Source organism: Camarhynchus parvulus, chromosome 1 (genome assembly GCF_901933205.1).
Source record: "Camarhynchus parvulus chromosome 1, STF_HiC, whole genome shotgun sequence".
Lineage (NCBI taxonomy): Eukaryota > Metazoa > Chordata > Aves > Passeriformes > Thraupidae > Camarhynchus > Camarhynchus parvulus.
The window spans coordinates 11,085,452-11,098,187 of NC_044571.1; the positions used below are offsets into that span (position 1 = coordinate 11,085,452).

At 36.6% G+C, this 12,736-nt stretch overlaps 1 protein-coding gene across 8 annotated transcripts in view; it reads left to right on the forward strand.

The window, feature by feature from the left end:
• The window catches only part of DMD (dystrophin), a 1,148,514-nt gene that overhangs the window by 979,672 nt on the left and 156,106 nt on the right, over positions 1-12,736 (forward strand). For all 8 annotated transcript variants that reach the window (XM_030961382.1, XM_030961390.1, XM_030961407.1 and 5 more), the window contains one exon: positions 5,346-5,492. In XM_030961382.1, coding sequence (XP_030817242.1) covers positions 5,346-5,492 — 147 coding nt within the window. The remainder of the gene's footprint in view (positions 1-5,345; positions 5,493-12,736) is intronic.

Consider the following 12,736-nt stretch of genomic DNA (forward strand, 5'->3'; position numbering starts at 1 on the left):
GCGAGGGCTACCTGGTGGTTTTACTACCTTGGAATAGGATACCCAAAACTCAAACAAATTTAATGAAAAATAGGCAGAAAATTACTTGCAAATAATTTTGGGAGGCTTATCCTGCATCTTCTAAAATACCTTAGAAACAGATCTGTAATTACAGGCACTAGCCTGAAATCCTTTTGGAATTGCAATTCCAGCACTAAATAGAAAATACATAAGAAAATCCAAGAGAATAACCAGTAGGGAAAAGATTTGGCTTGGTGCTGAGCACTGCAAGTTCAAAGCATTGCTATCATAATAGGGATCATTATGAACTAAAGGTCAGCAACTCTGCAGGGACAAAAATAACCCAAAAAAATCCACTACAGCAGTGTTCAGTTTTCAGAAAGAGAGCTGCACACAAATGAGGAAGCCTACCGAAAAGGAACCAAAAGGACAAAGTGTGTGAAGGCAGCAGAGAGGCACTGCATCCTGAGAACCAGTCCAAACCATCCACATGGATTCAGAACGACCTGAAAAGATGGGGTGGCTAAAGAAAATAATAAAGAAACCTATTTGAAGCGAAAATATGAAGAGCAAATTGTCTTAAGATCATTAAATCACCAGAACCAGATGGCTGTTTGGTCAGGTGTTCTAATGGAAGTGTAAAATAGCTGTATCTATTAACAGCATTTTCTTATTTAAAATCAGGAGGTTTTAATGAGGAGTGATGGGGGACACACATGGTGATAATTTTCAAATAATGCATGTAGTCAGGCCTGTGGACCTACAGACAAGCAAATCTGGGAAAGGATATTCTGTAGAAGAGAGAACAAGTTTGTAAAAGTAGGTGTGCCTTACATCTCCAACTGTGACTTTAAGGAAACATGGGCATAATGTTTAAGGAGCTATAGGTCATTTGCAATTCCCCAGGGGTTTTAAGGATGTCTTCCAGCAAAGAAATAAAGTTCCACTGAGAGAATATGAAAGGTCTTCTGGTGGATAAATAGCCAATTATTGGGAAACAAAAAGCATGGATCCGTTTTCCTGAAGAGGAAGATGATGTGCTCCAGAAGGTCTACTCTGTCTAGCATGTACATAAATGAACTGGAAAATAAAATTATTAATACAGAGGCACATCTTGATGAATACAAACCCAATCTAAAAAAAATTATACCAGACTACGTAAAAGGTATCCAAGGACAGAATGAGTGGTCTTGGAGTGGGGTTTGTCTTATTATTTTGTCTTTTTTTTCAGATAGCTGTCTGTATGTGAGTCACTTGCCTAGGCTCCCTATATAGTCAATTAAAATCTGCTCATTTCTGTTGTTACAATTCAGAATGTGATTCTTGCCATCCTATAGTAAAACCTTGCATTATGTTCAACTCAAGAAGATGGGGTTGATTAGCTGTAGATATAAAGGAACCATTTAAATATAAAGGCAAATCAGATGTACATACCTTATAGATACCCACATTTAAACAAATATATCTCCATCTTTGCATCTTAAGCAAAAGGAAGGAAAAAATATGATGTAGGTCTTGTACATCCTGACACAGCACAAAGTCCACTAAGAATGGTTGATCTATGTCTCTTATGAGCTAAGATTTAGGACACAAGTGAGTCTCCAGAAACAGGTGTAAAAAAACCCCCGAAACCCTAACCTAAATATTAAATATACCAGATTGTAATATTTTTGATCATATAACCCTATGTTAGTCCAAAAATTAAGTATGGAATTCCTTGGAAAAGATTCCATCAAGATCTGTTTGACATAAAAATACAGCTCCTGGCTCCTTAATCTCTGACACTCAAGTTGCTGAGCTGGAAGAGTGCAAGGGACAGGGAAGCTGATGCTTTCCCTTGCTTCCTTCCTTAAGGAATTGTGTTGTCTAATATCAGTCAAGGGACTGGGCAAAATGAGCTCATCATGTGACTGATTTTGGCTACTGTGTGCTCTCCAGAGTTTTAGTATTTGTCTGGTTAGGATGCCTGTGGTATGTGTCTTCTGGAGTCCTTGCTCATTTTCCAAGGCATTTTGAAATATTTTCTAGCAAGACTGTACGGATCATTTAAAATCCAATCTGCCACCTACAGTATCACAAACCATTGAAATTCTGTCTTGCATAAGGACAATTATAATGAAGATAATTTGAGGCTGGTTGTCCTATCGCTGTTCATACTGTGAACTCATTTGCACTCTGAGCAATTTAATGGGTACATCTCCTTGTGATAGTAATACACTACTACTCACCATGTATTTTGGTTTTTAAATTACCAGCAATATAATTCTTTAATTTCGTTCGATATAAACCTCTTATATGTTTAGTGCTCTTTATGCAGAAGGAAAAAAAATAGAAAAAATCAACCGGTCTTGTATTATACAAAATTATTATTAGAAATATAAATATTTCTGTAACACATTTCCAGTAAAAATTCTAAATTTCTGCTTCTACAGATGCTTAGCTCTAGAATCATGCAGGCTGACTGATGGACTGGATGTCTGTGATAAACTGTTGCTTAAAGAAGGCTTACAGTTGCTGACTCCTTAATACTCCAAAGTCACATTCCAAATCTTCCTGTGGTTATTTTTCTCTTTTCTGTCTACAGTTTTCTAATTGTAAGCTTATTGATATTAATTAGATAGCTGTTCATTGACTAGCATTCCTTTTTTTGTTCTTGCTCTTTATCATGCTTGGATTTGGCCAGCTAATAAAAACACTAGCAAAAATTCAGGCTTAGCAATAATAGAATGCAGAATGTTGAATTTAAAGGCAAAAACTGTGGTATTTTGTGCATTGGAATATTGTTATCACATTGCAAAAATCATTCTCCTTGCAGTACAAAAAAATTAATTTGGACATCAATTGAAGAGAAGGCAGAAGCTTTACTTCCATGTCCATTTCATTTTTTTTGTGGGGGGTTGCTTCTGTGCCATAGCCTTTTTGGTCTGTAACATAACTTACAGTCAAAAAACGTGCTGACTAATTATGAAATATTTTCTATTTCATTTTAATTTAGGTATAATGGCTAATATTATTTACCTAATTATTAATGTCAGTGTTCAAGTGAGACCAGTACTTTCAAGTACAAAGTGCAGATGCAAATAATTGGTCTGAAATCAGCCAGATACTTTAATATATGTTTAAAAACAAGTGCCTGATAAGTCCTGTGTGCTTTGCCTAAGCAGTGATGTTTTTCAATCAGAAAGCTGATCCTAATCCCATACAAATAATAGAAAATTAACTTGATTTACTACAGGAACTGCATTAAAGTGCACTGTGGTTAGGAACTGCTCTTTGCATCTATTGATTGGCATTTATTCTGTCAGTGTTTTTTATTTTACATATATATATATAGTGTGTGTATTTAATTTTTATTATATATTACCTTCATGATATATTTTCTGTTATAAGATATCTAAATTCATACACATGTATATCTATATTTTATGCAAAGTGGTCATTGGTGACGCTAGATTAGGGGTGTTCTCCCATCTTGGAAACAAAGCAACACAGGAGGAACTGAGTTGGTCATTCCAAACATAAGCCACAGAGTCATGACCAGGCACCTTGGGCCATGATAGCAGATCACAGAAAAAAAAGCAGTAAAACAACCATTTGTAAGTGAAGTGCTCAGATAGAGGTGTATATATTTCTTCAGCCTTTGAGGCCTTTACTTTACAACAACAAATGTCTACTTTTACAGCATGTTGTTTGTTCTCTGAACTCACTTGCTAACTAAAAAGTTCAAAGTAAGCACATATATAACTCTCTAGGGTAAAACCAAACGTGAGCTGTCTTCCTTTTCTTTGCATTTCAGACCTTGCTCGGCGCTAAGCCATAAATCTGTTCTCACCAGTAATGTCAGTTCTACTCCAGTGGTATAAAACTGGTGAAATGGGGAAGTCAACTGTTATGTCATGAGCTTGATGTACGCATCTTCTCTCACATCGTGGCATTTGCATATTTCTCTGCACTTCTTTTACAAAATACACATCCCTTCTGATGGTGTAGTTTAGAGATTGATCATTAGAGTCATTCACTGTATGAGTACCACTTAAGGCAGTCTAACTCCCTATGTTGCAGGGTAATTTAACATAATTGATGGAAGTCAAGTCTGGTCTTAAAAGATGTTTGAGGAACAATTTTTCAATTATGTTTACCTTTACTGCTCTTCATGGCATTCTAATGTCTATGAATGTCTTCATATTATTTACTCTTAAGCTTCACTGAGATACTGGATGGGCTTTTTTTTACCTTATTTTGCATCATGTGTTGATGAAAAGATTACTAGGCAATAATTTCAGGTTATTTGATGAACTAAAATGAGATGCAGACCACATGTGGTTTATATTAAAAATGCTGAGAGAAAGGAGCTATAGAGCAGACTAATGTAGCAAGTAAATTATTCTGCCTTTGTGCACAGGCATCACATGGCGATAAAACATGATCCTGAGAATGACAGAATTTGTCCCTTAGAAATGACTCATTGTTACATTTTGACATATTTTATCACATTAAAAATTCATAAATGTCTCCTTAGAAAAAATAGATATGGAGCAGTGAAAGATCTACATAGAGATTCCTCTCTTTGATAAAGTCATGGTGCCCTGAATTTATCTGAATGTACCCTGATACATCATGGAGACCTCTTCATCAGGTTGTTGATTTTAAAAAGAAGGAGTTTATAACTGGCAGATTCTGGTTTTCACATACATTACTGAAATTATTAGCTAAACTGCTTTTACGCATAGTTTCAAAGGTTATCTAAAAATAAACATTCTTTTGTTTTTTCTTTTAAATATAAGTATTGTAAGCCAATTTGGGATGCATAGCAATTTTTTTTACCATTCTCTGTCTCTTTTTTTTTTTCCCCATGGAGTTCCCATTATTAACCATTTTTTTTTTGTAACGCACACAATACCCATGGTAAAACGATGGCCTTGGGTCTGTAAAAGTTTCATTATTTTTCCATTTGTCATATTTGTGAACAGCTGTCTTCCTCTGTTTTCCTGTGTTAAGCTATACTTATCACTCCCATCCATCCTGACTGAACCTGTTAAACACAAGTAAAGGATGAAGCAGAAGACAGTGCAACTCCCAGTGGGTGTGCTGGTTAGAAATTTGGCTAAACTGGGCAGAAGTGGCTGTGACGGTTCCAAATTCACAGCACCTTCTGAAATGCCAGGCCTTACACTTGAGACCAAAAGTCCATATGAAGTTAAAGAAACAGACAGGCAACTGAATCGTACGCTCTTTCCTTTCAGCTTGGCATGTAATATCTTTACATTACTAATCAGCTGGTAGCAGACCCATAGTTTTTGAAGTCCGTGCTCATATTAATTTATATTTCTATTTGATTCACACAGGTTTATCGGGCAGAACTTGTTCCCCTTAAGGAAAAGGTGCACCACGTCAACGAGCTCGCTCACCGCTTCACTCCCCCCGACCTTCAACTCTCCCAGTACAATCTCAGCTGTGTGGAAGACCTAAACACAAGGTGGAAGGTGCTGCAGGTATATTTCACTTGACTTTTTCCTTTATGCTGCATTTAAGTAAATATTTTTATTTCTCTGTGCTTTGTTCCCTGTGGGATAGCACCAAAAGAATGAAAGATGAGAAAGCCCAAGAAACTGTTTTATTGTTACCATTCATAAATGCATTAGAAAGAGGCCCAACCTGATATTGTTGATGGTTTAAAAATACAAAGGGCAAGCGATACGTTTTGCACACATTTCAAAGATAATGCGTTATCTTCCACGGAGCTTGGGAAACATTGTGAACAATTCACTTTCACTGTAAATTATTGCTTTGATTTATCAAATCTAGATATTTAGAAAATAAAATTTTCATCTTCTCTGAAGATACTTGGAGACAGTATGTCAGGGTGAGATATTATTGCTGATAGAACAGACAGATAATTGAAATATTATGTTTTACTGTCTTTTTTCATATTTACTTAAATGTCACCTGGAAGATACAGAGAGTAGGGTGAAAGCACTCCAGTAAATTTTTAAACACATCCTGAGGGGAAAAGACATAAGTAACTTTGAAAGGTTGTGATATACTAAAGGCCAAGTTGTGACCCTAGGAAAGAGGAAAGATACATCTGTTCCTATAATATAATTTTTCTACTTAAAAGAGAGAAGAATTTGAAATGTATTGAGAGGTAGAGCTCATTTTTTTAGAAGATGATAAAATAGCATAGACTTGAATAGAATAGATCAATTGGAACAAATATACAATTATTTGGACCAACTGTGCTATATGCAAGATCTGTGGGACACTCACACCCAATGGCACTTTTTTAGACTATTATGTATCTTTCCATCTTAGGGCTAGACTTTTTTATGTATGACCAGCACTCCATTTAGATGTTATACCCTTTATAGAAAACTGAAATTTTGGCCATGTAATAGGAATAGCAAAAATGAAAATTGTTTTTGTTTCATGAAAAAAGGTATGTTCCTGTTGTTTGTTTCTGACTTTACAGTTGTCAGTATATTTCTTTTTCATTCTGGTGGTTGTGTGGTTTTTTTTAATTTATTTATTAATTGCCTTTTTTATGCTAATGTCACCTAAAATATCTACTTTAACCTTTTCACCATTTTTTTCTATAAATTTCAGTTTATTTTTATGTGTCTTTTTTTTACACCGATTGTGTTTTCTCTCAGGCTTTTCTTAATTCTTATTTTCAAAAAGCAATTCTTTCTGTGTCCCTGCTCTTCTCTAGATTTCCCCATCTTCCTTCCCTTATTTCTCTTTGTTTGGGTTTTTTTCTGTACTCCCCTTGTTTATTTTCTTAGCTTACTTATCTTCTTCTCCCTCCTCAAAGGTTAGATCTCTTTCTCCACCCTTGCCATATTCCTAATGGGGAAAATATTTCTTATCCATGTACCCCATTTCTTAGAAAATATCAGTTCAGGGAAATCATAAAACAGAGAGTTCTGCTCTATTGATTGCCAGAAAAATATCCAACCTTTGTTATGTGCAGGAAAAGTGCACAAAGACATAAAATTTATCACACCCGAAACATTTTGTAAAGGAGGTAATCATGTCTCACTTGCTTCTTTATTAACACTGGGAACTTACATAAGATTAGAGGAGGAAATGCATCATCTTAAGCCAAATCTTATAGAGATTTAATATTATATTCCTTTTATAATCATAAGAATAAGGCCAACCGTAGTCAGTCATTTGCAGTATTGCACAGTGGTTCTACAGTGAGACTAGTGCTGTTAGTGAATAGAATCAAAGATTCCTCCAGAATCTTCCCAGAATTTCATTTTTATTTTTGCAGTAAGGCATGTTTGCCATTAATTTACCTGGCTTGTATTCAATTTTAGTGAATATACTCCAGAGTATTAGTGGTACAAAAATGTACAGAAAGCACTCAGCCATTTACAGGCTTAACCAGTCCTGGTTTTGAAGTGTTGTGTGGAGTGCATTTCATTAATGAAAGCTGATGCACTCAGCTCAGTCACTGAAAACTGTGTCATCTTCTGTGGACTTTGAGTAGCTTCCTGACTTTAATAGAATAGTTTTGTGGAAAATATTCTGTTTATTTTTTTTAATTTTTCCTACATTAAAGGAGATGAAATCTTTGCAAGGAGCTACTTGTTATGAATTTCACAAGGAGCTCTCATGTGTGCTTCAAACAGTCTATGTAATGAGCTCAGTCTGGGGTAGAACGTGTCTTGCAAACCCTTGCTTACTTCCAGTTGGCATTTAGGGAGCCAGGAATCCCCTAAAATTGGTGGGAGTTATATCCATTTCACTAAGTCAGAGATCTGGTTGGTGTAATGCTGGTCAAAGGGCAAACTCCTGACATGTAAAAGAATTTACAAGTATCCCACAGAGAACATCGCCTGCAGTCCTCAGGATTTTTTTGGTTTAAATCAAACTTTGTTTGTTTTCATTTAGAATGGTACCTTTAACAAGCTGAAAAATACAGTAAGAACTGTCTTTCATCCATAAATGTATCAATTAAGATATTTCACTATGGTATTTATACACTAGTGCTTTTACTTTTGTATGTTGGTAGTTTTTGAGTGGTTGTCTTTGAGCACATCAAAAACCTAAATCAGCCCAAGGTGTTTTCCAATCTAAACTTTTCTATAATTCTATTATTTATATCCATATATATAATGTATGTCAAGAAGCATAAGCCCTAATTTCAGTATCATTCCTAACTCCTCAGCTCATCTTGCACCAGTAGCAAAGATTCTGCAGGACAGGATGTGGGGATTTGAAGATTGTTGTGGTGCAAAAAACATGCTGCCATTTGTTTAGAAGGTCCAGCCACAGCTATTATTCTGTTCCATTGAAGAACACTCTCTGCTTGCAGGAGCTGTGAAGAGCCAGCAGGCTTTCAGTACCCCTGCAGGCACTTATCTAAAGTCATATCATCATTTTATTTGTATTCTGCTGAAGACAGGCTCTTTACTGAGCTGCATAATGCACACTAGTGTAATAACTGTTGCTGCAATGAATTATTTCAAAATCCAGCTTCCTCTGTGTGCTTCACAAATATTAGCTGATTCTTTGAATCTGTGGTGAGAAATATGAATGGATCTTACCATCTGTATTTCCAGAGGTGCCAATATCAAGAATATAGAAGCCAAAAAGGAAATCCTTTCTCCCTGAAATCAGTGTAAAATTGTCACTATGCATCAAAGTCTTGCTGGCCAGTGAACCTCTAAAGAGCTGAATCAGAGGCATTCTGGGCAGCAGTCCTCAGCTCACACATTGCTTTTTATTGGGGTTGGACACTAAGGCAAGGAAGGTGCAGCAAAATATAAGCTGAAATCAGCAGTGACCTATTGTAGCAGGTTTTTGGTTTGGACTTTTTTTAATTTTACTTCACCTTCTGTCTTTCATGCCTTCTCCAAGAAAAACATCCTGCAAAAAAATGAAATAACAACAAAAATACCTATGTAAAAGAAATGTCTTCTTCAGGTCTCTTGCAGTTGAATTGAACCAAGTTTCCTTTTTTAAATTTTATGCAGTAATGGTTCCAGGAAGTAAACTTCATGTCTAAACCATGGAATTAAAATTTGAAAGTGATCAAGGATATCCTCTCATATAATTTTCCTTAGAAAAAATCTCTCTTACTTTACAGTTCAGTTGTCCAAATGGTAGTGCATAGAATCTAGTATCTACCACAGCTTTCATCATACATGAAAGCTCTTGTCATATACTGAATATTTGCCTTATATTGTTCTATATCTTAAATTACAAGTAGAGTTATTTATTATTAAACAGTGAGTGAGTGCAAACTGAGGTTAAAGTTGATAGATTTAAATGATGCAACAGCAGCAAGAAAAATGTTGCTTCCTCTGTATGGACAGAGAATGTCATGTCTAAATGGATGGGCGATATAAAAGGCCATTCAATTTTATATTTTTATATTTATATATGATTACCTTTCTGTTATCTTAGCAGTTTCTCTTTCTATTGTGATATTTCATTAATTTTAATAACTAATTTGTTTCTATTTCTTTGGTTTTTTCTCCTTTTTTAAACTGGATTTTGACATGTGTCATCTGTTAGTAGCTGAAAAAAAATGAGAGACAACTTTTCTAAATATATGGAACCAAAATTCTAGCTCAGTTAGAATTATAGTAGTTAAGTCACTAGTAAAATAATGGTTCTTTTCAACCTTGAAATTTGAAATTATTTTGTAGTTGCAGACTTCATCTTCCCACCAGAGGGAGATTTTGGTCCTTTTTGGAATTTGAGTTTTCCCATCGGACTACTTAGTCGAAATGTTGGTTTGTATGTCCCATGAGAACAGGAACTTCCGCCAAAACCACAATTGTCACAGCACTTAATGGTCTCTTATTTGTTTAATTGGCTATGCCAGTTGGCTGCAGAAGTCATGGACCCAAGCATTTTTCTTCATTTCTGTTAGATTGAGTCTCAGATTTTCTCAATGTTTGTCTGCAAAATTATGCATATAGAATTCATTTTGCAGCGATTCATTCTTTATAAATCCAATTTATTTATTTCTGTAAGTTAGTGGAGGAAGGCCAGCTGTCAGGATTGGGATTCAATTCCGCTAATGAAGTCTGTGTCAAAAATTGGAAATATTCCTTCCTAAATTAGGAGGACACCTTCATTGTGACATCTTTAGGGCAGTCAGTGAAAGAAAGTGTGTAACTATAAACAGGAATGGTTATCATCCACAGACATGACAGCAGGAAAACTAATAAAACCTTAATAAAATCTTACTAAATTTATGATGTGTCTGATGAATTTCACTTTGCTGGAAATTGCAAATGCTTTAATCATTTTTTGTAAAGGAGGTGCATTCATTTTGAGAGTTTTGTTATGCTCTTTTGTCTTCCTTTACGCTGAAATTTTGTCCTCTATGAAGATGTTTTGAAGAATCATACAGAAGAATAGCAATTTGCCCTACTTTATATCCTCATTACAATATGCATCTGTACCTTTCTTTCAATGTATTCTTCTGTTTCTCACAAATGTGTGTGAGTGCAAGGGATTATAAAAGCTGAGTTATGCTGTTTATGTGTGAAAAGAAAAGCACCTAAAATTTATCAAAAGTAAGAAAATATGCTACGTGTGCATCTTGAATTTAGCACTCTCTTGTACAACCTTTGCATATACAATATATTCTGTAAGATCTCCCATTTATCTATTTGATGGATAAATGATAGGAAAAGAATGGGTGTATTAGTTGAAATATGTAAGTCTCATTTCCTTATAAAGGAAGACTCGAACAATTTACTTCCACCTGTCAGCAGTTATAGATTGTGTTTGGCAGCGCCCATCCATATGACTCATACCAGACTATATTTAGGATACTCAGGAAAACAGAGGTTATGATACTGTTAGGAATATATTCACTGGAAACCAACATCCACTAGTTCTGTTGGGTTTTAGTCAAGTAGTTTTATCTAAACCATCCAGTTTGTAGCTCTTTATCTTATTTACCAACCACCACTGAAACTGTATTCTTTAGTGTTCATCATGTATAATACCTGATCATCTCAAAACCGTTATTGCAAATAATTTCTGTAGAAATCCCTTTGACAAGGAGTGTGGAAGTTACATTTGAAGAATTAAAGCTCTGAGTTTCAGTCCTGTACAGAGGTGTAAACCACAGGAGTTAGAAGATTTTACCTTGGATTCCAAAATTGCACAGATAGCTTTTTTCTTGCACAAATTGAGAGAATGTGGCCTGACTTTTTTCAATACCTTTTTAGGTGTGTGACCTGATTCCAATCAGCTATGTTTAGGCTGCTCATTATGACAGATTAGGGTTGTTTAGGGTAAGAATGTGTGAGAGGGAACAGCTGGGAAGTGCACAAGGTTAGCAGCAGTCATTAGTGAAAGCAAACATGGACAAAACAAAAATGAATCTTGCAATTATAAGTCCATCTCCAGTCCTTGCTTCCACTCCACAGACCCTTTTCCTTCCCAAAATGTTATCAACTGTCAGAGCTCGTAATTTTCAGGTTAGATTTTGCTAAAGCAATAGGAGAGGACAGGAGGGTGTAGGTCGGGCAGGGCAGGAGGCAGGGTCAGCTGTCTGCTGGCACCAGATGGATCTTTGTGATGGATCTGTGCAATCTGTGGCTCTGCTCCATCCCCTGGAAGCGATGCACACTGCTGATACACATCCTCTGACACGCTGTCCTCTGACACACTGTCCTCTGTCACACATCCTCTGACACGTGTCCTGTGACACACATCCTATGACACATCCTGTGACGCATGTCCTCTGACATATATCCACTGTCACATGTCTTTTGACACACATTCTTTGACACACATCCTCTAACACACACATCCTCTCACACACACCCTCTCACACATCCTCTGACACATCTTCTGACACATTGTCCTCTGACACACATCCTATGACAAATTGCCCTCTGAAATATTGTCCTCTGACACTCATCCTCTGACACATTGTCCTATGACACTCATCCTCTCACACTCATCCTCTCACACACCCTCTCAACTCATTCTCTCACACTCATCCTCTCACACTCATCCTCTCACACACACCCTCTCACACATCCTCTCACACTCATCCTCTCTCACACACCCTCTCACACATTCTCTCACACTCATCCTCTCACACATCCTCTCACTCATCCTCTCACACTCATCCTCTCACACTCATCCTCTCACACACCCTCTCACACTCATTCTCTCACACTCATCCTCTCACACTCATCCTCTCACACTCATCCTCTCACACACACCCTCTCACACATCCTCTCATACTCATCCTCTCACACACACCCTCTCACACATCCTCTCATACTCATCCTCTCACACACACCCTCTCACACATTCTCTCACACTCATCCTCTCACACATCCTCTCAACTCATCCTCTCTCACTCATCCTCTCACCCTCATCCTCCGCCCGTTCGCACCCGCCCGGTTTGAACCGCGCTTGGAGCAGAAGTTCAAAGTTTGCTTTTAATGTGGAACACGTTTGTGGCAGATAGAGCATTCACTGAATTTAAGAGCTGCCCAGTAAAGGCTCTCTAATGTGATTTTCAGAGGCTTGTAACTCAATGAAACCTTAATGAATACCCTTGGATTGAAAGCAATATAAAACCCCTTAGATTCCAAGTACCCGTGCCAAAGTATTGTTAAAGGTTTTTAGAGTGAGAATGTAAAACTGGCAAAACATATTTCTCTTTCTCCCCATTTTCACTTCTTCTGAAACTATGTGATTTTTTTTACAAGAAACTTCATTTGAAGTGATTAAAAGCCCA